The sequence below is a fragment of the Acomys russatus genome, chromosome 7, assembly GCF_903995435.1.
Source record: "Acomys russatus chromosome 7, mAcoRus1.1, whole genome shotgun sequence".
NCBI lineage: Eukaryota > Metazoa > Chordata > Mammalia > Rodentia > Muridae > Acomys > Acomys russatus.
The window spans coordinates 3,387,071-3,412,131 of NC_067143.1; the positions used below are offsets into that span (position 1 = coordinate 3,387,071).

At 49.4% G+C, this 25,061-nt stretch overlaps 4 protein-coding genes across 4 annotated transcripts; all 4 read left to right on the forward strand.

Annotated features, from left to right (window-relative positions):
- The first annotated feature begins 8,665 nt into the window (after nucleotides 1-8,665).
- Nucleotides 8,666-10,082, forward strand: C7H19orf84 (chromosome 7 C19orf84 homolog). Its single transcript, XM_051149399.1, has 2 exons — nucleotides 8,666-8,856; nucleotides 9,479-10,082. The coding sequence occupies exons 1-2, from the start codon at nucleotides 8,822-8,824 to the stop codon at nucleotides 10,008-10,010; spliced, it is 567 nt and encodes a 188-aa protein (XP_051005356.1). The 5' UTR covers nucleotides 8,666-8,821; the 3' UTR covers nucleotides 10,011-10,082.
- Nucleotides 10,083-11,591: 1,509 nt separating this feature from the next.
- Lim2 (lens intrinsic membrane protein 2) lies at nucleotides 11,592-17,365 on the forward strand. The gene is made up of 4 exons (XM_051149400.1): nucleotides 11,592-11,766; nucleotides 14,675-14,824; nucleotides 16,689-16,823; nucleotides 17,090-17,365. The coding sequence occupies exons 1-4, from the start codon at nucleotides 11,592-11,594 to the stop codon at nucleotides 17,149-17,151; spliced, it is 522 nt and encodes a 173-aa protein (XP_051005357.1). The 3' UTR covers nucleotides 17,152-17,365.
- A 1,302-nt stretch (nucleotides 17,366-18,667) lies between these two features.
- On the forward strand, nucleotides 18,668-19,732 carry Nkg7 (natural killer cell granule protein 7). Its single transcript, XM_051149401.1, has 3 exons — nucleotides 18,668-18,887; nucleotides 18,963-19,109; nucleotides 19,196-19,732. Exons 1-3 carry the CDS (start codon nucleotides 18,731-18,733, stop codon nucleotides 19,495-19,497), a joined length of 606 nt encoding a protein of 201 aa, XP_051005358.1. The 5' UTR covers nucleotides 18,668-18,730; the 3' UTR covers nucleotides 19,498-19,732.
- A 2,579-nt stretch (nucleotides 19,733-22,311) lies between these two features.
- Nucleotides 22,312-24,793, forward strand: Cldnd2 (claudin domain containing 2). Its single transcript, XM_051149402.1, has 4 exons — nucleotides 22,312-23,017; nucleotides 23,371-23,511; nucleotides 24,203-24,322; nucleotides 24,593-24,793. Exons 1-4 carry the CDS (start codon nucleotides 22,849-22,851, stop codon nucleotides 24,664-24,666), a joined length of 504 nt encoding a protein of 167 aa, XP_051005359.1. The 5' UTR covers nucleotides 22,312-22,848; the 3' UTR covers nucleotides 24,667-24,793.
- Nucleotides 24,794-25,061: the final 268 nt, after the last annotated feature.

A 25,061-nucleotide genomic window follows, 5' to 3' on the forward strand; every position in this document is an offset into this window, starting at 1 on the left:
CATTGTGGCCTATGCCCATGAGTGCACACATATGTAAGTTAAATAAATAAATGTATAGAACAATTTGTTTTAAAGATGACAGCTCCTGCTTAGGTGTGCTCTAAATGTGTCTCTCAAAGGCTTATATGTAGCCCCCTTTGTGGCAGATGGAGAAGGGATGTGCTCTTTCAGGGATGGGACGTGGGAGAAGGCATTAGGTCATGGAGCACTGCACAGCCCTTGGAAGGTGTCAATGCTGGTTTCACAGAGTGGACCAGTTATCAAGAGAAGATGTTACAGGTTTGGTTGCCTCGGCTCTCTTGATTCCCAAGTCCCCATGTCCTATCCACCTCTCATGGACGCCCACCGAAACGCCATCTGTCATATTATGGTAGAGGAAGGAGACTTTCATCAAAGCCTATGGAAGATTTGAAAGTCCCACTCAACAGTAACTAAAGCCCACCCAATCTGCTCTGCTAAGGAGGAAGAAACCAGAAGTCGGCCATCTTCAGTGTTGAAGCCAAAACCACACTGATCTACTTAGAGCCTCTTTCTTCTTACCTTGGTGTCTTAGTTGGGGTTTCTATTGCTGCAAAGAAACACCAGGACCAAAAAGCAAGCTATGGAAGAAAGGGTTCATCTGTCTCATACTTCTCTGTTCATCATCAAAGGTAGTCAGGGAAGGACCTCAAACAGGGCAGGAACCTGGAGGCAGGAACTGAGACAGAGGTTGTGGAGGAGTGCTGCTTACTGGCTTCTTACCCGTGGCTTGCTCAGCCTGCTTTCTTATAGAACCCAGGACCACTTGCCCAGGGCTGGTCTTCCCCCACCAATAACTAATTAAGAAAATGCTGTACAGCTAAATCTTATGGAGACATTTTCTCAGTTAAGGTTCTGCTTATTCAGATGACTCTAGTTTGTGTGTCAAACTGACATAAGACTAGCAAGCACACTTAGTTACTTTTCTATTGCTATAACCAAACACCATGACCAGGACATCTTATGGAAGAAAGTGTTTAATTTGGAGGCTCATGATCATAATGGCAGGGATGATGGCTGTCAGGCAGGCAGGCAAGCATGCTGCTAGAGAAGTAACTGAGATACATCTTGATCCACATGCACAAGGCAGAGAGAGACAGCTAACTGGGAGTGGCGTGGGCCTTTGAAACCACCCTCAGTGATACACTTCCTCCAACAAGGCCACATTCCAGCATCAGTGAGCTCTGGGTTTGATTGTGAGACCCTACACCTTAGTTTCTTTTCTACTGCCATGAAGCATGGGGCAGAGAGCCAAATCAGAATGGTGTGGACTTTTGAGACTTCAAAGCCTGCTTCCAGTGACATACACACCCCAACAACATCTCCTGTAACAAGACCACACCACTTAATCCTTCCCAAATAGTTGCACATATTTGGGATCAAGTGTTCAAATATATGAGCCTATGGGGGCCATTTTCATTCAAATCACCACACTCTAACTCATTAATAAGTATTATTCCTGACATCACACCTTATACATGTGCACATGCATGCACACACACACACACATGCACACATGTGCACACGTATACACACACACATAAAAATGGAGGGTGAAGAGACTCAAATAGACCCTTAAGTGGGTGAGCATTGCAATGTGTAGGGTTGATACTAGAAGGCCCTCCAGAGAAAGTGGAATGGGTGTCCACAAACAGGATAAAGGACGGGAGATACTATTATGGTCTGCTTTAATTTGGAAAGCCACCCTTGAATGCCTCTTTAACCTTGAAGTTCAGAAGTCTGTATGACTAAAGCAACAGACTTGGGCAGAGGTCAGTTATTTCAAAATACATGTGTTAAGGTCACGACTTCTGCAACAATGTCTTGGGACTTGAGGGAGAAGCATGATTACTCAGAACTCTCAGGGACAAGTGGTGGTGTGTTAATAGGTGGGGGGGTGTGAAGAGGAGACCCAGCTGAACTCGAGGGATGGCCAGGACCCCTCTTCAACCAGCCCATCGGGGACCATTACCTTCAACACATGTAAGCACAGGAAAGCTTTATTTTGCTAATGGCTGACCCAGACATCCTCTGTTAAAAATCCTTTCCTGGGACAGTATGATGGCTTGGCAGGTTAGGATACTTGCAACCAAGTCCAGAGGCCCGAGTTCAATTTTCAGGACACACCTGGCAGAAGGAGAGAGCTGACTCCCCCAAGTTGTCCTCTGACCTTAAGACACAAAATGTCTCACCTTTTATCAAGTCTTTTATTCACCCGTGATTTGTTTGCTTTGAGGTTCTTTTTGTTTGCTTCTACGCCTTTTTAGATAGGGGCTCCCTCTTTGTATAGCCCTTAGTGGTCTCTAACCCACTAGGTAGACCAAGCTGGCCTTGAACTCGTGATCTTCCTGCCTCTGCCTCCTCAATGCTGGAATTAATACAGTGTGCCACCAAGCCTGGCTGTTTCCTTCCTTTTATATACAGTCTGGCTTCAAGTTACAAATGTAACAAAGGATAACTGAGAACCTCTGAGCCTCCTGTTCCCATCTCCCAAGCTGGGTCACAGCCATGTGCCACCACACCTGGCTTAGGAAGTGTTGGAGACTGAACCTGGGACTTTGTGCATATTAAGCAAGCCTTCTACTTAGGCTGAGTGACATCCCAAGCCCCACTGCCTGGGGCTAGTGAGGATTTAGCAGGTAAAGGCATCTACCTGCTGCCAAGCTGATGGCCTAAGTTCTATCCCTGGGACCCAAATGGTGGGAGGGGGGAATTAACTGAGACACAATGAAGAGAATAAACAACAAAGCTTAGCCCACCTGAAACCCAATTCAAATCCCAGTTTCTCTCCCCCATCCAACACTGGTTCACCTTGACACCTGACCCTAGAGTGTACTTTTTATTCGTTCTATCCCCATTTCTTAGCCTTGTTGTGCAAAGTTTTGGGTACACAATGACCACTAATGGGACAAGTGATTCTTGACATAAGTGGCCATAACTGTGGCTTCTCTTAGCTGGAGCTGCATAGTGAGTATCCAAAAATGGGCTTTCCTTGGAGTAAAAGCAGGAGGACATGGTTGGCCAAAGGGAATTTTTTTTCGCAATTTTTCTGTTGTGGGGGAGGTACCGATAAAGATTTATTCACTTATTTTATGGCTATGAGTGTTTTTGCCTGCATAGCTAGATATAAGTGTGCCGAGTATATGTCTGGCACCTGGGGTACTCAGAAGAGAGCAACAGATCCCCCAAAATGAGTTACAGGTGGTTGTGAGCTGCCACATGGGTGCTGGGAACTAAACTAGCTTTTCTGGAAGAGCAGCCAGTGCTCTTAACCACTGAGCTATCTCTTCAGCCCCTCAACAGAGGGACTTAAGCACCAGAGCTAAAAGACCCAGGAGGAAAGATGAACTACCTGAGAGGATGGGTGTGAGCTTCTCAAAGAAGGAGTCACCAATTCTTCTGTCTCTTGACAGGAGACTAAGTTCCTCTTGCTAGGTGTGGTAGTGCTTGTCTTTAAAGCAACACTTGGGAGGCTGAGACAGGTGTGTTTCTTTGAGTTGGAGGCCAGCCTGATCTATATAGTGAGCTCCAGGGTCCAACCTCAAAATAACAACAGCAACAAAAGAATAGAACTCCATAACTTGTCCAGGGCCATCACTGTATGATAACATTCATAGCTTCTTGATGTGTCGGGGGAACATAGCTCATTTAGGGGAGTTCGCCTAGCACGCATGAAGCTCTGGTTCTAATTACCGGCATCACAGAAAGAGGCCATGATAGTGCACTCTCTCATAAGGAAGATCCATTAAGGTCATCCTCTGCTACATAGAAAGTTCCAGGCCACCTTGAGCTATGTGAGACTCTGTTACATGTAGCACAGGGGGTGGTGGCATATTCCGTTAATCCAAGCACCTGGGAGGCACGTCTCTGTGAACTTGAGCCCAGACTGTTTAACATAGCGAGTCCCAGGGCCATTGGGGTTCCCATGGTGAGACCTTGTCTCAAAACAAAACAAAACATTTCAATCCACAAAATCAATAAGTGGTCAAACACACCTAATTCTAGTCTTGCGGCTTGCTTTCGAGCTCAGCCCAAACTCTGTCATCTACCTTCCCCGTCTTCCCCATCTCACACAAGTTCGCACTGGTACCTTGCCAGGTAGTGAACCTTAGAGCAGTTTGTGACACTCTGTAAAATCAGCTTCTGAAGCAGGAGGTGGTGACGGTGGCCCCACTCCCCCGTTACACTCTGAAGAGAACTGAAGAGAAAAAGGAGGACCTGGGGACAGAGATGAGTGAAATGGCTCCAGGGAAGCTTCCCACACCTGCAGTGACAGCCTCCATCTCTAGAGGGCAGCACAGCATATGTGGCAACTCCTAAGGGCAACCCCTCAGAAGATACTTCCTCCGCCCACCGCCTCCCCCAGATGCCCTGACACAAAATCTTAGTGGTAACTCCGGCTTGGCTTTATCATTTCCTATATCAAGAGTTTCCGAACATTCTCCATCCTGAATGTCAAAGGGTGCTAGCTGCTTCCTCTACCATCTCAGCTACTGTTGGTCTGACTGTGTGTGTGTGTGTGTGTGTGTGTCTGTGTGTGTGTGTGTGTGTGTCTGTGTCTGTGTGTGAATGTGTGCTTTAAAACACAGATACCAGGCTAGGGAGACAGCTCTATTGGTATCCTGAATTTGATCTCCAGAACCCAGGTTAAAGGACAAATAAAAGGCCTTCAAGTGGCTGAGAGAACATCCTGCCAAGCCTGCTGACCTGAGTTCAATCCCCAGAATCCACATGGTGGAAGGAGAGAACCAATTACCACAAGTTGTGCTCTGATGTTCACTCTCCATTACAAATACACACACGGATAGATAGGTGGATGAATAGATAGATAGATAGATAGATAAATGAAGTTTTAAAAGAGTTTAAAAGCCAGACATTGTAGTAGTCACTTGTCATCTCAGTGCTGGGGACACTTAGGTGGATCCCTAGGAGCTTGATGGCGACCGGACCCACCTGACTAGTGATAAACTGTCTTTTAAAAGTGTATAGTGCTTGAAGAACGATACCAAGGATATCCTTTCACCGCCACACGTAAGCATATGCACCTACATGCGCAAAAATAAAAATATAGACACCTATGTCCCGAACAAGCAGCAAGCAGCATGCTGAGGCCTCGCTACACTATTGCTTCCTAATAAAGTAAGAACCTAAAAACTGAAGATAAGTAATTTGGCTGAGAGGTCACAGCTTTGCAGAGCTGGCTGGAGGTCACACCCACAATCAACTAGTCCCCTGGGCCTCCTTCTCTGCTGCTTTCTAAACCACTGTGACCCTCACAATGACTTTTAGATGAGTTTTCTAAACCCTTCTTACCAACTGCTTTGCCTCTTCTTGCAAGGACAGAACAAAAGAGCCAATGGGTTTGCAGCAAACCCCAGAGCTTACTGACTGGCAACGACTTCCTGGGTACCAAAGGGAGGAAGCTGCCCTTAAAGGGCCAGGTGTATAGGCAGCCAAGGTGGAGGGTTCCCCTCGTTCAAAGTGGAGCTGAACCTGGAGGGTAGCAACAACAAAAATAAAAATAAAATAAAATAAAAAATAATCTAGAAGAAACTCCTTCACTCTGGAAAGCCTTTGTGGCTTTCTAAAAGTCTGTACTAGCTGAGGAGCTGGAGATTTGGTCAGTGGGAGAGAGAGCCTGTGCCAGGTTCAACCTCTAACACTGAGAAACAAACAAACAGATGAAAAGCTCTGTGTCATCTTTAACTTGGGGGTAACAACTCTCACCGTCCAATAGGCTGCCCTGCTTCCCAAACACTTCTCAATTTGACCTTCAGCTCCCAGGCTCCCTACACATCAAAACCCCATTCTCCAAACACAGACAAAGTTTCTTCCCAAGGAGAAAGTCAAACTATGTCACATATGAGCTTAAAATCATTCAAAGAGGTTGTGTTTTTGGTGTGTGTGTGTGTAGTGTGTGTGTGTGTGTGTGTGTGTGTGTGTGTGTGTGTGTTTTAATCAAGATAGGGTCTGCTTGTGCAGCCCAGGCAGATGCCAGGCTGAGTTGACCCTCACCCTCCTGTCTCTGCCTGATTCTTCAGTGCTAGGATTACAGCTGTATTTCCACAGCCTTCCTTTCTCTGACAGTGAAATTGGGCTGAGGGTTACAGCTCAGTGGCAGAGGGCCTGCCAGGCGTACCAGAGGCCCCAGATTCCATCCCAATAGTGCTTTGAGGTGGGGACAGGGACTATTTACTGTAATGCCGGTGCTGGGAAGGCAGGAGACAGAAGAATCAGGAGTTTGAGGTCACCATTGGCTACATAGCAAATTTAAATTTGAGGACAGCCTAAGCTACATGAGACTCTGGAAAGAGAGAAGAGAAGGGAGGAAAGAGGAAAGGAGAGGGGAAGGGGGGAAAGAGGAAGAATGCAAGAGCACATGCTGAGCATGTGAAGGTTAGAACCAGAGAAATGATTCAGCGATTAGGAACACTTGCTGTTCTTCAGAGGACCAGGGTTCAAGTCCCACTACCCACGTGGCAGCTCACCACTTTCTGTAACCCCAGTTCCAGGGGATCTGACGCCATCATCTGGCTTTCTCGGGCACTGCATGCATGTGATACAAAATAAGGCAGCTAAAACACCTTATTTATAATTTTTTAATTAAAATTTTAAAAAGAGGTTTCCAACATCACAAAAACAAATTGAAAAAAAAAAAGAAAAGAAAAGAACAAATCAAAGGCTCAAAATTTCAGGCTGGGGATGTAGTTTGTAGGTAGAGTGCTTCCTTAGCATGCACAAAGTCCTGAGTCAATCCCCAGCACTACATAAAACCTAAGTGGTGGCACATGTCTGTCATTCTAACACTTGGGAGATAGAAGCAGGAGGATCCGAAATTCAAGGTCCTCTTCAGCTACATAGTGAGTGTGGGACCAGCCTTCACTACATGAACTCTTGCCTCACCCCCCAAAATAAATGTTTCATTAAATAATGTAATTAAATTGAAAAAAGACAAATTCAGCCCTTTCCGTCCTCACTCCTGTGCTTGCTGTGACCACACCCCTACTCTGTTTTGTCCACTAGACCAGTCAACCTCCAGGCCTTCTAGAACCTTCTTAGATACCCTTCTCTAAGCATCTATCCTAATACTTCCATTGCCCTGATTTAATATCTTCAGATACTCTGGTTGGTTGAGTTTTGTTTTGTTTTTGAAACAGGGTCTTATGTAGCCCAAGCAGGCCTGGAATTCCCTATGTAGCTGAGAGCAAGCTTGATCTCCTGGTCCTCCTGCCTCCACCGCCATAAATATTCCATAAATAAATGGACAGAAGGGCAATGGCTTCTCAACAGGCTGCAGCGACAATAGGTAGATCTCAGTGTCTCCAGCTAAGGGGCTGGAGAGATAACAGTGGTTAAGAACACTTGCTGCTCTCGCAGAGGACCTGAGTTCAATTTTCCAAGCTTACAGCTGCCTGTAACTCCAGCTCCAGGGAATCTGAACCCCTCTTCTGGCTTCTGCAGGTCCTATACTTACATAGACATATATGCACACATGCATACCCATAATTGAAAATAAAAATAAATCTCTGATAGAAGATGGTGGGTAACGTTAAGTTGATGGCTCACTTTCCTGGACTTTCTCTGTAGACCATGATTGGCCTCGAAGTCATAGAGATCCGCCTGCCTCTGCCTCCCAAGAACCACCACCACCTGGACACTTTATGTTTAAAACTTCAAAAAATTACTGTGCTTTCACTTTGCAAAGAACTACAAAGCAAAATCAGACTTCCAAATCGCCAATGCTTGGTCTTGTACTGTTTTAAGAAAACTGTTGCTTGTGTGAGACCATAAGGTTAACTGCTGCTTTTGCTCCCATAAGCAAAAACGAGGCTTTGCTTCAGATAACCTTCTTCGTTCGGGTAAACAAAATGGAACTTTGTGTTCCTTAATTCTATAAACTCCCAACTGATATGCCTGGGTTGTATTTGGGTGTACACTCAGCACCAGTAGTTGAATAAAAGCCTCTTCTTTCATTAAAATGTATTAATTATCAGACTGGTGAATCTCTGAATGACCCCAGACCCATAACAGCAACTAGAATAGTGTTTACACAAGCGTCTCACCAAAACCAGTGCCATTAGCCCCATATCTAAAATAGGGAAACCGAAGCAAAGAGACTAGGTAGGCTTAAGGTCACAAAGCAAATTAGAGGTCACGTGTAATAGAATGCCTAAGGGGTGCCTAAGTTTACTACGACTTGGGTCCCCAGTCTAAAAGTCACAGCAATTTTTCAGAACATGCTGAGCAGCGCAACGGCAGAAATCTGAGGAAGGAAGCTGAGGTCTGCGCTCCTGAGTCTGAGGGAGGAGGCTGGGGTCTGCGCTCCTGAGTCTGTGGGAGGAGGCTGAGGTCTGCGCTCCTGAGTCTGTGTAAGGAGGCTCAGGTCTGCACTGTCGGGTTTAAGGGAGGAGACTGGGTCTGAAGCCCTGGTTCTAAGTAAGGAGGGTGAAGATCTGAGGAAGAAGGCTAGATCCTGAACCTCCTGGGTCTGAAGAAAAAAGGCTAGGCCAGAACCCCTGAGTCTGAGGGAGGAGGCCTGTTGTCTAGAACCATAGGTCCAAGCAACAAAAGCTGGGATTGGAGAGTTGCCAGATCCTGGCCCCGGCCCCTGGATGAGATGAACTGCAGCAGCTGGGTGGGAGGGTATTCTAGGCTGCCCAATGGCAGCTCCCAGCATTCCGATAGCCACGCCCCGGAGCTACGCGCTTTGATTTACAGGCCCTGCCCTGTTTCTTCTTTTGCCCCTCCCCTTCCTGTTAAAGCCCAGAAGGATCTAGAAAACACTTCAGACTCTCTTGAGAAGATGGACGAGCTAAAGGATGAGGCTTTGTGTAACAGGTGAGTGAGATAAAAAATAAAAAATAAAAAAATAAAAATCCTTCCAGGAAAGAGAGCTTTGCGAAGACAATGGGACAGAACATTAGAATGAGAAGTATCTTGAACTAAAAGTATCCTGACAAGCCGGGCGTGGTGGCGCAGGCCTTTAATCCCAGCACAAGAGGCAGAGGCAGGTGGATCGCTGTGAGTACCGAGGCCAGCCTGGTCTACAAAGTGAGTCCAGGACAGCCAAGACTACACAGAGAAACCCTATCTAGAAAAACGAAAAAATAAAAATAAAAAACCAAACAGACTCAGGTGTTATAGAAACTCCCTCAAGGATTTTGGTGGCCGACTGTTGAGAAAGATACTTTCAGACATGGGGGCAGAAGGAGCAGAAGTTTGGGGTCATCCCAGCCACGAGGCAGAGTATGAGACTAGCCTGGCTACATGGAACCTTGTCTCAAATAAGTAAATTGATTAATTACAAAGTTAAGCCTTAGACACAGCAGCTGGGAACTGGAACTGAAGTATGGGTCCTGGAACTAATAGGAAATTGCAAATGGAGGAAGCCACCAATGCTTTGCGATGCAAAGGTACCCAGCAGCTGGCAACGTACTAACCAGCCTTATTGTCTTCCTAGGGACAACCCTTCTCTGCCGTTACCTGAGACTGAGGCATTGCCTGCTTCAGCCACACCAACCCTACCACCCTGGCTCCTGAGCACCCTAGACCCAGCCCACCTAGGGCTCCCAGAGCACCTGGCCTCTGTCACTGTCCCCATCCGCCTGGACACTCTATCCTACCTCCTACACAGTGCTCTACTGGGGACCTACAACCTCCAGCAGTCCTTACCCCCCTGCTCCTGCTCGGCCCAGTCATGCCAAAGCGGGCCAAACACAGTCAGGAGGCCACCCAGGAGATCAGGCCAGGCCCGTGGGGGCTGGGAGGTTCAGCACAGGCCTTCCCGGGGCTGGGGCAGAGGCCGAGGGCAGTCACGATGGGGCCCACGGAGAGCTGAAGACCGGGAAAGGAGCATGGCTGGGGGCCCTGAGGCCAGCCTCAAGACCCCGCTGCTGACACCGCCATCTCAAGATGGGAAGAAGGAAGCTGCAGGCCTGGAGCAACCCTTGCCCCCAGCACCAGTTTCTGAAGACTGGGAGACAGACTACTAAGAACCCTGAAGATCATCCAGCACTCAGTCACCCAGGGGCGTTCCCAGAGCCCAGAGTTCTTAATCCTTCAGAGGTACCCTCCCCCGCAAACCACAAAAGCCCAAACCTGATTTAGCATCCCAAATACAAAAACTCCTGTGCCCAGACTCACAGCGTCCAAGCCCCACTACTATCCCAGCTTATGCTCAATGTTTCCAGGATGCTCCAAACCCATTTCCAGACCAAAGCATCACCCAAAATCCCTTCCTCTCCCCACTCCACAATTATTTGATCTTCACCAACCTTCCCTGACTCCACTTTTGGCCTTCAGCACAAACCCATGTTCATTCCTGTTTGGGCTGTGTGTGTGTGTGTGTGTGTGTGTGTGTGTGTGTGTGTGTGTGTGTGTGTTTCTTCCAGTACTAGCCTCCCAAGTCCCACTTAAACACTAATGTAGGCTACAACCTTTTTTATTTTTATCTTGAGAAAGGGTCTCGCCAAGTGTCCAAGCTGGCCTTGAACTTGCGATTCCCCCTGTCTCTGCCTTCTAAGTATCTGGAATAAAGATTGGGATCATCACTCACAACTCACTTTGCTCTGTTTTAAATCCAGTCTCAGCAAATCCTCTCTCCGCCGCCTGGGTGCTAAGATCAATGGGGACCACTGGACGGGGCTCATTGGCCCCTTCCTGACCCTCATACGCCTTCATATTCATCTTCACATTACGACTGCACTCTCCTCCTGCTCCAGCCTTTGCCTGAGCATCTGCATGTCCCAGCCCGGCTCTGACAAGCCCTTGATCCTACCTACAAGGAACCCCTTGCCCTGACATGTCTGGACACCTGCATCCACCCCCACCACTGCCGTGTTGTGTCCCTTTGCCTGGGAAGCCCAGGTTGAACAATACAAGGATTTCTGCTCTATCTCTTTGTGTGGGCTTTGCTTTCTGAAGAAGCACAGGCTACCCAGGGTGGGAACCGAGAGTAAAGCCTGGTACATGGGGAGGGTCACAGACAGAGGATGATGGGGCCCCTTCGTCCCCTATGTCAGCAAATTCCATTGGGGCCTCTGCTGCCACTGTGTTTCTGCCTACTGGAAGCTGCTGGGCCATGCAGCCATTGTGTGGGGCAGCTTAAGGGATTTGCGGGAACCATGAGGCAGAGATGCCAGCAACCTGGCTCGGCTCAGTCTCCACAGAGGGGCTGTGGCAGAAGGAGGGCTCAGAACGGACTCTGCCACTCAGGTAGGCACCGGAATGGGATCTTCAGGCCCCTACCAGAGAAAGTTTAGGCTCCCAGGCCCTTCCCTCCTGGGAACTTGACTCCCAGCTCCAGCCCTCCCTCTCCAAGAGCCAAGAATAGAGGGTCCTGGGCATCTTCCTGTCAGGAATGAAGAAGCCAGATTTCCATCCCTCTTCCCTCAAACCAAGAGGTCCAGGCACCTGCCCACTTCCCTCAGACTCAAGAGCACAGTCCGTACCCCCTTCTCTCCTCCTTTAGACCCATAAATCTATTCCCAGCCTTCCTCTCAAACCCAAGGGTCCAGACCCCAACCCTCCTCTCTCAGCCCCAACCTCAGCTCTTCCCTTCTCCACAGATGACCATGTACAGCTTCATGGGTGGCGGTCTCTTCTGTGCCTGGGTGGGGACCATCCTGTTGGTGGTAGCCACAGCGACGGACCACTGGATGCAGTACCGGCTGTCGGGGTCCTTCGCACACCAGGGCCTGTGGCGGTACTGCCTGGGCAACAAGTGCTTCCTGCAGACAGAGAGCATCGGTGAGCCTTGAGGCCATGGTCTGAGTGGTGCTACAGTCTGGCCCTCCCCCCTAAAGCACAGCCCCTCACAGCCATCACCCTAGTATTCTCAGGGAAAGCATGGTGGCTCAGAAGTTCAGGGGCACTAGCACAGGGATATCCAACAGGGAGTGGAACAGATTTAACATCTCTGGATTGTTTTCTAGTTGCAGGGACAGGATGTAAGGTTTTGTGGTTGGGTTAATGGAGTTGCATTTTCCCACAAGAAAAGGTATCAGATGCAGCAGTGAGGATGGGATTGCTTCACTTTTTTATAAGCAGCATTTTATAAACATCTGCTACGAGCTGGGTGTGGTAGCACAGGCCTATAATCTTACCTCTTCGGATGGGAAGACAGGAAAATTGGGACCTTGGGACTACATAGTGAGACTCTGTCTCAACATGCAAATTAAATAAATAAATGCTATGAGCCAATAAACAGTGTTAAAGACAGGGACCACAGCGACTGTTAATGGTCTGTGTGCCAGATGAAATACTTTTTGATACCTGCTATGTACTAGGCCATGTAATTATAGATGCATGGATCCATGGGTGGATGAGTAGGTGATTAATTGATTGATTGATTGATTGTTGATTGACCAATATAGATATGATAGATGATAGGTAGATGGGTGGGTGAATGGATAGATGATAGATTGATTGATTGATTGATTGATTGATTGATTGATTGATAGACGATAGATGGTAGGCAGATAGGAACGATGATAGAGGGGTAGATGTTTGGTTAGATAGGAGGAATGTGATGGATAGGATACGCTATATGGTGGGCAGGATGGATAGATGTATAGAAAGACGGTGGGTAGAATAGGTAAATGGATGCTAGATAGACAGACAGAAGGACAGGACAAGCTAGGTGATAGGATAGGATAGATGGATGGATGGCTGCATAGACAGGTAGAAAGCATCTTAGTTTCTCTTTACTGCCATGACAAAACACCATGACCAAGGCAATTCATAAAGAAAGAGTTTATTGGGGCTTGCTTACAGTTTCAAAGTGTTAGAGTCCATGACCATTATGATGGAGAGTGTGGTGGCAGGCGGGCAGGCAGGCAGGCGTGGTGCTGCAGTCGTAGCTGATCAGTCACTTCTTAATCCACGAGTAGAAACAGAGAAAGGCAGGCAACACTGGGCCTGGCATGGACTTTAGAAACCACAAAGTCCACCCCAAGTGACACACTTCCTCCCAAGAAGGTCACGTCTCCCAATCCTTCCCAAACGATACCACCAACTGGGGAGCAAGCATCCAAACAGATGAGTCTATGGGGTCTATTCACATTTCCACCCATCAGAGGTGAGTAGGTAGACAGGCAGGGCAGGCAGGCAGGGCAGGCAGGGCAGGCAGGCAGTGGGCAGGCAGGCAGACAGGGCAGGCAGGGCAGGCAGGTAGTGGGCAGGCAGGCAGGCAGGCTAGACAGCTCAATAGGCAAAATGGCTTACTCCTGTAAACCCAGAACCAGGAGGCTGAGGCAGGAAGATTGCCTATTACCTATTACAAATAAATAAAAGGTGCATAAGTTCAACCCTGAAGCAGCAGAGAGAGAGGCAGACCTGGGGTTCACTGGCCAGCCAGCTTAGTCTACTTGGTGAACTAGACCAGTGAGAGACTGTGTTTCAAGAAACAAGGTAAAGAACTCCTGAGGAATGGGAGCCAAGGTTGACCTTGGGCCTCAACATGCATATACACACATGCATCCACAAAAACACGCACAGGTATGCATGCATGTGCATGCACAAATGCACACACACACACACACACACACACACACACGATGGAAGAAGGGTGACATGGAGAAATACGTTACATAGTATATATTGGGCATAAGCATATATTAATGAATAATACTCTATATTAATATACTGTGCATAATATACTACCTAAAGCATGGAAAATTAGTAATACCTAATATGTTTTGTTTAATGTACCATATAAATACAGCATATGATAAGCTAACATATCATAATACATGTTATATCACACAAGATATTCTACAGTATGTTAATTAATAATTATTGGGTTTTATTCCTGAAAACAACAGTAATAGGCTGAACCTACTAAGTGCTTATGTAGCTCAAGCACTTTCTATGGGACAGCCACCTTCCATCTCCCAGGAATGCTGGCAGGCAGTCCAGCTGTGTGGAAAGATTGAGCAGAGGCAGACTTGGGAAAAGCCAGACAACTCAGGCTTTCAGGAAAACATGGGTTATGTAGACACAGCCCGTCTTAAAACCAGAGGAAAGCAAGGTGCCTTAAGCCTGTAATTCCAGCACATGGAAGGTGGAGGTAGGAGGGTCAGGAATTCAGGGTCAATCTTAGCTACATCATGAGTTCAAGGATAACCTGGGCTACAAGAGGCCCAGTCTCTAAAATTATAAGTAAATATCATGTGCCAGACAGGTGTCCAGGGGCCAGGGATGCATGAGAGACTAGGAAGCCCCGGGCTTTTTAGACACATACAGTTAAAACAAAAGAACTGGACTTTTCTGATACAGGAAAATATAATGGATGAGCTGGAGGGGGTCAGTATGATAGAGATTATTGTCAAAAGCATATGAGGAAATGTCCACTCAACAAACATTTCACAAGGCCTATATGTAAGCCAGGCTATGCTGGGGGTGTTCACAGCAAGAGCCAAGCTAGTTCTGGTCCTCAAGGATAAGTCAAGCTAAATAGAACAGACAGAAGCCAGAGCAGAGGACCACAATCAGAGCGATGCTTCCCAGAAGAGGTCTTGAGGGCTGGGGTTTTGAAGGATAAGTATGAGTGCACCAGGTCAAAAGAGGGTAGAGCTGAAATAAATGCATGGAGAAAGCCAAGGCATGGTAATCCCAGAGGTAGCCGCCCAGGAGTGACTGTTATGTGTCCCCACAGCATACTGGAATGCCACCCGGGCTTTCATGATCCTGTCTGCCCTGTGTGCCACCTCGGGCATCATCATGGGCGTCCTCGCCTTTGCGCAGCAGTCTACCTTCACCCGCCTCTCCAGGCCCTTCTCTGCCGGCATCATGTTTTTTGCCTCCAGTGAGTGAACCCACCCTTCCTTCCCCACCCAAACTGTGTAACGCCTCAAGCCCACTCCGACCGACACCCACTCCTTGTCACTCTCCGCTCCATTCCCTCTCTCATCCCTAGACCAAGCTCCGCTGACTCTTTCTGCTTTGCTTTTAGCCCTAATTCTTAATGAGAGGTGATCACTTCCTCCCCTCCCTTCCTTCCTTTCTCTCTTTTGTCCTGGTGAGGAAGGACGTACGTACACCCAGGAAGGTACTAGAAAGACGTTCTACCACGGAATCACACTCAGGCTCTCACTGGGGGATTCCAGGCAGGGGTTCACATACCAACACCCCATAGGCCTTAAGAATGACTGACACATAGAGTAACAGCCTCTTTACAGAGATTCAGCCCAAGACCAACAAATGAAGAAATGGTGAGTCTAGGCAGACCAGGCAGAATTTCATTGCACAGGTGAGGAATAGCACATTAGTGGCATTTCTCACTACTATGACCAATTATTTATTTAAAAACAACAACAACAACTTAAGGAAGGTAGGATATATTTGGTTCACAGTTTGAGGGCGCAGACCATCATGGCAGAGAAGTCAAGATGGCAGAAGCATGAGGCAGCTAGTCACATTACATCCACAGGTAGGAAGCAGAGATGACAGCTTGTACTCAGCTCACCTTGTTTTTGTTTGTTTGTTTGTTTGTTGTTTTTGTTTCTTTTGTTGTTTTTGTTTTGTTTTTGTTTTGTTTTCTATTCTGTCCAGGGCCACAGCCCATGAGACACCATTGTCCACGTTCATTGGGGACATTCTACTTTAGTTAAAATGCTGTGCAGAGCTGCTGAGACAGCTCACTGGCTAAACTCACTTGCTGTCATACCTGTCAAACTGAGTTTATGTCCCCTGAACCCACACACTAGAAAGAGAAAACAAACTCTACAGGATTGTTCTGGGACCTCCTGACAAGTACTGTGGCACACATACGTAAACCAAATAATAAGAGAAACACATTCTCACAGAGAGAGAGAGACAGAGACAGAAAGAAAGAGAGAGAGAGAGAGATCCCTCAGGTGGTTCTAAATCCAGTAGAGATGACAGAGAAGACAGATGGACTCACTGCCATGGACTGTGACTAACCTCCCCCCACCCCAAGCTTCTTCTGTCCCAGAAACAGCGCTGATATCTCAGGCTGAAGAGCTTAATAACCTTCTGTCTTAGTCACTGCTGTGAAGAGACACCATGACTACAGCATCTCTTACAAGGGAAAGCATTTAATTGGGGCTGCCTTACAGTTTCAGGGATTTAGTCCATTAGCTTCATGATGAGGAAAATGGTGGCATTCACAACACCAAAGAAGGGCCTGAGAGCTACATTCTGGTCCATTGGCCAAGAGGGAGACACTCTCAGCTTGCATGGGCTCCTTCAAAGCCCATTTCCAATAGTACATTTCCTCCAACGAGGCCACAACTTCTAACCCTTCTAATCCTTTCAAATAGCACCACTTCCTGATGGTGAAGCTTTCAAAAATATGAGCTCAAGGGGGCCATTTTTATTCAAACCATTATACCCTCCCATCCCCTGCTAGGGGTTTCTGATGGGCACCCTGAGTCACCTGTTAATTCTTACAAACTCTAGTGTGATCCAAGGCACTCCTTAGAGTAATTAAGACACTCTATAGCTCTGAACACTGCAAGGATGTAGTTCTCACAGAATCTAGAAACAAGGAACTGTTAAATGCTTTACTGTGCTTCCCAGCCTTGTACTCACCCAATCCCATCCCCACCGAACCCCATATCACCTTCATTCTCACCTCTGTCCCCACCCCCATCAACCTCCCTTTTTAATCGCTAATTCTCTGCCCCACCCCATGCTCTCTTCCCCAGCCCTGTTTGTCCTGTTGGCTTTGGCCATTTACACCGGAGTCACTGTCAGTTTCCTCGGCCGCCGCTTTGGGGACTGGCGCTTCTCGTGGTCTTACATCCTGGGCTGGGTGGCCCTGCTCATGACCTTCTTTGCAGGTACTGAGGCAGAGGGGCGGGAAGGTTGAAGCTGTGGGGGGGAGGGGTGTGAGGGGAGGGGGGCAGGGGGGAGGGGGCGGGGCAAAGGCAGGCAACCTCAGAGGGGGAGTCGACAAGGTATTCTGGACAGATCTGAAGGCAGACTGTAGATCTAAAGGGATCAGGGACTGGTGATCCTAAGGGAGGGGGTTAATAAGTCTCTTGGGATGGAGAGGTAGGCCGGGGGCGGGGGCGTTGGGTGTCGATGGAGATGTCTGTTCACACAGGAATTTTCTACATGTGTGCCTACCGGATGCATGAGTGCCGCCGCCTATCCACCCCACGCTGAGCCCTGGGGCAGAGCTTGCAGCTGGAAGTTACAGTGAGGGCGCTGAAGAGGAAGGGGAGACCTAGAGGCAGGAAGTCCTGACTCCTGAGGGAATGAGGGGGCTCAGTCCCAGATTCTAGATAGGGGAAGCCCCTGATCCCTCTGTCCAGTGTGGGGAGGACAAGTTGGGTCAGATGGGAGGAAGTTGAGAAGACAAATAAGCCCCCACCTGCCCCGAGGGGTGGTAGAAAAATGGGAAACTCTTGTAGAGAGACACTCTGAGATCTAATAAAACTGATGTGAAACTATCAAAGTGTGAATGAGTCCTTGATTTTGGAGAGAAACTGGCTAGTGTGGTGGGGGGAGAAAGGAGGAGCAGCGTGTTCTGATGTGCTAGCCCCACTCCCTTATTTCTACAGGGATGGGAACAAGATAAGTGGGTCCCTATCTAGAAGATAGCCGTGGTCTAACGTCTAGAAATGGATGTGTAGGTGGTAGGTGAACGAATTGATCTCTGAAACTTCCCTGCTTCCCAGCCACCTCAGCTCCAGGCAATTCCTCCGTCTCCCCTCCCTGGATAGGCCCCTTCACAAGAGACAGCACAGTTCTGTCCCTTTCGCTATTTTATATTACTGTTTTGAAAGGATAGGAAAGGTCTCATGTAAGCCAGGCTAGCCTTAAACTCTCCACCCTCCAGCTTCAGGCCTCTTGAGTGTGGGGAGGACAGGCCTATGCTGCCACATTAAGAGACGGCTTCTTGCACTTCCCTGTAGAGAGGGTGTTGAGCACTTCCGGAAGACATGAGGCAGAGGACCCTAAATTGTCACTTTGTCTTCCACTCCCCAGACACCCTCATCTGGGTGATAAGACACCCATGCTGGAGGGCCCGATCTAGGTAGGGTGACTTCTCGCTATATCTGTGAGGTGAGGAGGGTCTTCCCCTCCTCAAGCTTTTTGGAATCCTGTCTGTCCTGGACAGAAGCCTTGACTAGGATCATGGAATCTCTCTTCCCATCCAGTCAAGTCCTTCGTCCCATGGAACCAGCATTTTGACCCCCACTGCCTCTTTACTGATGGAAACTGTAGTGCTAGGGTCTAGGAGTAAAGTGTAAAAACCACAGGAAAGTGTGACACAACTGTTCCCTCGGCCACATCTTCCCTTTCAGTTAACTCACACCCTAGTATTCTTAGCCCCCCTCCCACCTCAGGGCCCCCCTCCCTAAGGCCTTCCAGGAAACCTGCTGTCTCCAACTGTAGAGGTGCAAAACCCATGAAAACAGTATAAACCACTAACTTAGACCACGGAGGGAGGGTTGGTTGACACCCCCTGAGAAGCCAGCAAGTTATGACATCAGCAGGACCCTCCTTTACAACACAGGAGGAGAGGAGCGGATCTGAGAGGGGAGGGGAAGCCACTCAGGAAGAGCAGGGTGTGATGAAGAGTCAGGTGCCAGGCCTGAAGCCACAGAGGACTCCTAGCCAAAGCTGCTGCTGCTGGCTGGCTGCTCCCCTGCCTTAGAGGACCTAGTAGTCTAAGACCCAACAGTCTGGGATATCTGTGTCTTTGTGCCCTAAGAAGTGGAGACCCAGAGCTGTGTTCATGGAGCCCTGCCGGTCCCTGGCCCTGCTTGCTGGCTCCCTGGGCCTGGCTTCTTCTCTGACTGCTTTGAGCACTGACTACTGGATAGTGGCCACAGGCCCCACCTTCTCTGCCCACTCCGGCCTCTGGCCGGCGAGCCATGGGACCCAAGTAGCAGGTAAAGGGGCAATGGACTCTGGTGGTGGGAATGTCCAGCGGGGAACCGAAACTCAGAAATCTCATCTTGCATTAGGTTATATCCGTGTGACACAGAGTTTCTATATCCTGGCTGTCCTGTGGAGCCTGGTGTCCATGGCCTTCCTGGTTTTGTCTTGCATCCCGGCTCTGTCCTCCCCGGGCCGTGGCCCTCTGGTCTCAACTATCATGGCTTTTGCTGCAGGTATGAATGGGCTCTGGGCTGCACTAGGACAGTGGCTGGTGAGTCCTGCAGCGAACAAGCAAGCTCTCTTTTGTTTCTTCCCTTAGCTCTCTCCACCGTAGTGGCTATGGCGGTGTATACCGGTACGCGATGGAGCCAGACACCGTCTCCCCAGGTCCAAACCTTCTTCGCCTGGTCCTTTTATCTGGGCTGGGTCTCCTCCATCCTCTTTGTCTGTGCAGGTACCACTCAGCCCACCTCCCCAGGGAGGACCGTGCTGGGGGCTGGGGCAGGGCAGAGCAGGGCACTCACATACTTAATTTCCTTCTTCTCCTCTCTCTCCACCCCAGGCTGCCTAAGCCTGGGTGCTCACTGTAGGACCCGTAGGGGTGAGTATGAAACCCTGTGAACAGAAGCCAAGGACAGCAGGGGCAGCAGGATATTTGGAGCTTGGTCCTCTCCAGAGCTACAAAAAGGAAAGCAGAGTTCCGCCTTTGTCCCTCTCGCCTTGCCTAACCCTTCATTGGCTCCTTCACACACTCAATAAAAACATGCTGACACCTAACTATTCTGAGATCAGTTCAGTCAAGACATAAGCCAAGCCAGGCCTATTGTCCCAGTTACTCAGGAGACTGGAGCAAGGAGTATGACAACTTCAAAGTCCGCCCGGATGACATGGTGAGTTCAAGGCTGGCCTAGGCAACATAGTGAGACCTGGCATTGAGGCAAAAACCCCATCGTGGGTTGGGGTGGTGCCTCAGTTGTAATGACTTGATGAGTATGAATGAGGTCCAAGTTGCATCCTCAGCACCTAAGTCAACCACACATAAGCCTTCTGGTGAGTGACACAGGAGCTCTGGGGGGGGGGCAGGTGAGAGAGCTGTAGGCCTGCCTACCTGCAACATATCCTATTGCTCTCCCCTCATCTTTCTCTTTTCTTCCCCAAGTGCTCTCTTCTTCTTCTTCTTCTTCTTCTTCTTCTTCTTCTTCTTCTTCTTCTTCTTCTTTTTTCTCTCTCTCTCTCCTCACTCCTTTCTTCTCTTTTCTCTCTCTTCCCCTTCCTTTCTCTCTTCCCCTCCCCCCCCCCGTCTCTTTCCCTCCCTCCCTCCCCTCTTCCCTCCTTCCCTTCTTTCCTCTCTCTATTCTCCTCACTCTCTTCCCCTCCCTCCCGCCCTTCCTCCTCGCTTTCTCTGTGGGTCCACTCTAGGTACACTGACATGCATCACACCCAAGCCGTAACCACCAGCATATGAAACAAGCGAGACAACAGCCACAGCCTGGGGATGTGGGAGGGAAACTAAGCCCAAGCATGTCATTTTTACCAGAGATGACATTTAGCAACTATTATTTTGGTTTAACATAGAAGATAGAACACAGAGTCTCCGCCACCTAAAGCGAGCCCTCAACCACCAGGTACAGCCCCAGCTCTCTTACAGTTTTTTACACAATATCTCACTAACTTGCCAGATAGGCCTTGAATTCACAGCAATCCTCCTGCTTCAGCCTCTCAAGTATTAAGATTACAAACATTCGTTAGCACAAAAATGACACTATCCAGGCAGAGGTGCCTGAAGATGGAGACATGGAAAGAGTATAGAAAGTGGTCGTTCGTGTCTAGAATTTAGAATGTGGGGTGGTGGGAAATTATGACAGAGAAGCAAATGGGAGCCAGGGCCTCTATTGCCACAACTCTCCTCCCTCTAAGGATGGAGGCAAAATTGGGCGATAACTGTGAGCAGGGGGAAAGCTGTCCCAAATGTGAGAGAGGTCCCCAGTAATTTGCAGGTGAGATTAAAAAGGATGGAAAGGAAGTAACAGGCCTTGGAGTCAGAGGCACAAAGGACGCAAGGAAAGCAGCGGAGGCTCTGGCTGGACCAAGTGAGGATGCAGCAGAGCCACAGGTGTGAGGGAAGCCTTCGGTCTGGGTGGCAAGGTGGTTGAGTGGCCAGGGAGGAGAGCGGGAAGCAGGTGAGGGCTCCTATCTGGGCATCAGAGGAGGAACCCGGGGCTAGCAGTGCCATTTTGGTTGTTTCCTCAGATATCAGGGTCGATATTCTTGAGGAGAGGAAGGCTCTCATGGAGAGGGGGAGTGGCATGGGACAGTACCCAAAGGTCAGCATTTACCAGGGGAAGTGGAGAAGAGGGCTGAGCCCTGGCTGCACGGGAGCAGAAAGAGCAGACAGAGAAGTGGGACCCAGGAGACCTTATGAGGTACCGCGATAGTTCAGCTTCTATACAACTTGGTCAGCCATGCAGTAGCTGCAGCTTCGGAGCTTTCCCCTTCCTCCTGTTGCTCTTTTCTTCCTTCCTCCATCATCTGCCCTACCTCCATCTCTCTCCCTTTTCTTCCTGAGACAGGCACTTAGCTGGCCTGAAACTCACATGGAGATCAAGCTGGCCTGCTTCATCCTCACCATGCTAGGATTGCAGCCAGGAACAGCCAAGATGGCTCCCAGGCTTGTTTTCTGAGCTGTCATTCCCGTTAAGAGAGACTCTGAAGCTAGGCTCAGAAGTTAAGAGTTCGGTTCTCAGCATCCACATCGGGGTGGCTCAAAGCCAAAGGCAATTCAGTTTCATGGGATCCAGTGCCTCTGGCCTCTGTTAGGCACATGTACTCACATGCACATACCCACACACAGACACACACAATTAAAAATAATAAAAATAAATTCTAAAACTAAAATTCACATTGCTTTAAATTTTTTAAATCAAAATTTTAAAAGAGAAGCTGTGTTTGGTGGTGCACTCCCTATTAAATGACCCTGTCTCAAAACAACAATCCTGCTGGGCATGGTGGCATCCGTCTTTGATCTCAGTACTTGGGAGGCAGAGGCAGGCAGGCCAGAGCTACCTAGTGAGGCCCTGTCTCACAAACAAACAAACAAATTCTAGAACAGGGACAGAAAATGAATATGCTTCTGGGGGAGGGTACCCCTTTAAGTGGATGCCAGGGGGAGGGAGTTCTGGAATCTCTGCTGCCTCACAGAGACCCATCCTCCCTTCCACCCCCCCACCCCCGACCCTGTGGTCTGTCTGTCTCAAGGGACCAGGCTGTAAGGCATTTTCTGGGGGTGTATATATATGGGGGTGTGGGATGAGGAGAGCACTGGGCCAATGGGGCTACCTTCCTCAACTGACCAAGGAAATGCCTGGAAGTTAGTCACTGAGCTGTGAGGCCTGAGGTGACTATGGTGGTGGGAGCAGTTGGAGCACTGAGTTTCTTAAAAGGAATCATAAATTCTTAGGCAAAGTGGTTGAAGAAGAGGCCAGGAACACGGATGAAGGGAGATTGGGAATCTTTTTGTTTTGTTTGAGAGAGTTTCATGTAGCCCAAGCTGGCTTTGAAGTAAATATGTAGTGAAAAATGATCTTGAACCTCTAATCCTCCCGGCCCTATCCCCAAGTGCCGGGGGTGACTAGTGTGCACACCTGGCAAGCACGCCGCCATGGAGCTGCATTCCTAGCTTCTGTTTTTGTTTGTTTGTTTTGAGACAGGATCTCACACTGTGTAGTCTACCAGGCCTAGAACTCATTGGGTGGCCCGGACCTGGCCTTGGCCTTTTGGCCTCTTGCCTCTGGCCTCCTTGAGGCTAGGATTGCAGGCATAAGCCACCAAGTGGCTGGCTTTGGAAATCTTGAGGTTGCCAGGCAGGAATGCTTGGGGAGGGAGGCCTTCTAAAGTGGAGGTGGTCCCCCTTACCCCAAATCAGAGGTACGAGCCAGTCCTACCTATAATGTCCTTGGCAGCTGCCTCCTTGGCATGGGGGTGAAGAGATGCCTTCAGACTGGAGGCAACACGCTTAATCTCTTAACCAGCATCCTCACAATACTGTCCACTGCCACCAACTACTGGATCCGACAACAGGGGACATACAGCGGCCTGTGGCAGGAGTGTAACCATGGCATCTGCACCAACATGCCCTGCCAGAGTGAGACCCTCACCTGTCCCTATATCAGACCACACTCCAGAATCCACCGCTACCTCCAGCTCCAATTGGGCCTTTCTACCCCAGGCCCAGATCCAGCTGTCCTCTACCAAGACCCGTTCTCCTCAGACCTGTCTTCTGCTACCACAAGGGCCCTTTCTCCCCAGACCTGTGTAGCTGCCCTCTCCCTACCATGTCCTCATTCTGTCCCCACTTAACCACCTGCTTCCAAATGGAGACAGCTGGACTCTAGACGCCAGCGGCCTGTATGTGGTGAGGTGAGGGTGGCCAAAAGAGCTCAGAGTTGCTTTCTCATGGCAGCAAGGTACCCATCTGATGCTACCCTGTCTCTCCAGACACCCTGGCAGTGACAGCAGCGTGCATGGTGTTGGCAGCGGCCTTCAGTGTCATATCTTTGGGGATAGGAATGAGGATTCGGTGCCAAGAGGGCCAGGCGCTGCGTAGCCGGAACGCCGTCCTCTTACTGTTCCTCAGTGGTGAGAAGGCGGTCACTCTCATGCGGGAGGTGGGGTGGTGGTGATAGAGAGCCTGAGGGAGTTGGGCCAAGAGAGCTTGATTGGCACAGTTAGAAAGGGGGTGGGGGTGGGGGATTGACTGAAGGAGGACGTAGAGGAGGCTAGCACAAAGATGTCAGACTCCTAACAATGGGAGCTGTGGTGTCTCTGTTTTTTTTGGGTTTTCGTTTGCTTGTTTGGTTTGGTTTTGGGGTTTTTTGGTTTTTTTGTTTGTTTGTTTGTTTTTGGTTTGTTTTTGTTTTTGTTTTTGCCTGCTCTTGTGATTCTTTTCCTCCTACTGGGTTCTCCTGTCCAGACTCGATATGAGGGCTTTTTCCTTGTCTCACTGCATCTTGTCTTGTCCTGTTTGGCTGTTGTCTCTTGGAGACCTGCTCTTTTCCGAAGAAGAAACAGAGGATGAGCGGATCTGGGGAAGGGCAGAAATGAAGGAAGCTGGGAGGAGTGGAGGGAGAGGAAACTGTGGTCGGATATAGTGTATAAAGGAAGAACCTATTTTTAATAAAAAGAAGAAGAGGGGGAAGCCTTGGAAGGTGGAGCCAAAAGTAGCCTGCGCCTGCGCCGGGTTTGGTTAGTCAGAGGCAAGGGCTCGGAGAAGCAGGCGTGAGTAACGCCCTACCTGGTCACGCTCACCTGAAAAGTGGGCGTGTCTCAGGGCTGCTGCTGCTGATTGCCTTGTCCGTGTACACTGCAAAGAATGCCTGGAAGCCAGACGTCTTCTTCTCCTGGTCCTACTTTTTCGGATGGCTGGCTTTACCCTTCTCCTTTCTTGCCGGTAAAACCAACAGGAGGGGAAGAGGGTGGAGACTGCCCCTCTAGAGGACACCTCTTCCTAGAAACTTCCCAGTCACCTGTTTTCCCAGGAAAGCCCAGTGTCTTCCAGCCCTCCCCTTCCCCCTCCCCCGCCCCCAACACTCTGCGCTCCAGACTCCAGCACACCCGGTGGAGACACCCTTGGAGGCCCCCTCCCTAGTCCCCTGGCAGGCCAGGCCATCCACTCCACCGCCCACTTTTCTTTCCCGGCTCTGCACTCCCCTTCTGCCAGGCTTCTGCTTTCTGCTGGCGGACATGATCATGCAGAGCACCGAAGCCATCGGCGGGTTCCCCGTGTGCCTGTGAAAGCAGCCTGCCTGGGGCAGAATAAAGGATTGGCTTTTAGCACCAATTCTGCGTGCTTTTCTGCGGGACGTGAGACAGAGGCCTGAAGACTACGGGAACACAGATACGGTGGCCTGTAGAAAGTTAAGGCCATCGGGAGGAAATGTGGGGGAGTAGGAGCGGAGAGACTGTGACACTGGGACCTGTAGAGGACTCCGGGGAATCGCAGGAGACGTGGAAGCAGGGAGAGGGTGTGGGGTCGAGACGAAACGGGGGACGGGTAAAGGACATAGACACAGAGAAGCGGGGTGAGGCCGAGCCGACACTGGGAATTCATAGAGGACGTGGGCGCGGGGTTGGACGGGGGGGGGGGCAGGCGGAGACGAGCGTGGATACCAAAGAATGCAGAGGCAAAC

Excerpts from the sequence above, each read along its gene's own strand:
- C7H19orf84 (XM_051149399.1), top strand. The coding sequence starts at position 8,822 with ATGGACGAGCTAAAGGATGAGGCTTTGTGTAACAG. Across the intron at positions 8,857-9,478 it reads GATGAGGCTTTGTGTAACAG|GGACAACCCTTCTCTGCCGT; the intron begins GTGAGTGAGATA and ends TTGTCTTCCTAG.
- Lim2 (XM_051149400.1), top strand. The coding sequence starts at position 11,592 with ATGTACAGCTTCATGGGTGGCGGTCTCTTCTGTGCCTGGGTGGGGACC. Across the intron at positions 11,767-14,674 it reads CCTGCAGACAGAGAGCATCG|CATACTGGAATGCCACCCGG; the intron begins GTGAGCCTTGAG and ends GTGTCCCCACAG. Across the intron at positions 14,825-16,688 it reads CATCATGTTTTTTGCCTCCA|CCCTGTTTGTCCTGTTGGCT; the intron begins GTGAGTGAACCC and ends TCTCTTCCCCAG.
- Nkg7 (XM_051149401.1), top strand. The coding sequence starts at position 18,731 with ATGGAGCCCTGCCGGTCCCTGGCCCTGCTTGCTGGCTCCCTGGGCCTG. Across the intron at positions 18,888-18,962 it reads CCATGGGACCCAAGTAGCAG|GTTATATCCGTGTGACACAG; the intron begins GTAAAGGGGCAA and ends ATCTTGCATTAG. Across the intron at positions 19,110-19,195 it reads TATCATGGCTTTTGCTGCAG|CTCTCTCCACCGTAGTGGCT; the intron begins GTATGAATGGGC and ends TTCTTCCCTTAG.
- Cldnd2 (XM_051149402.1), top strand. The coding sequence starts at position 22,849 with ATGGGGGTGAAGAGATGCCTTCAGACTGGAGGCAACACGCTTAATCTC. Across the intron at positions 23,512-24,202 it reads CCTCTTACTGTTCCTCAGTG|GGCTGCTGCTGCTGATTGCC; the intron begins GTGAGAAGGCGG and ends GGCGTGTCTCAG. Across the intron at positions 24,323-24,592 it reads ACCCTTCTCCTTTCTTGCCG|GCTTCTGCTTTCTGCTGGCG; the intron begins GTAAAACCAACA and ends CCCTTCTGCCAG.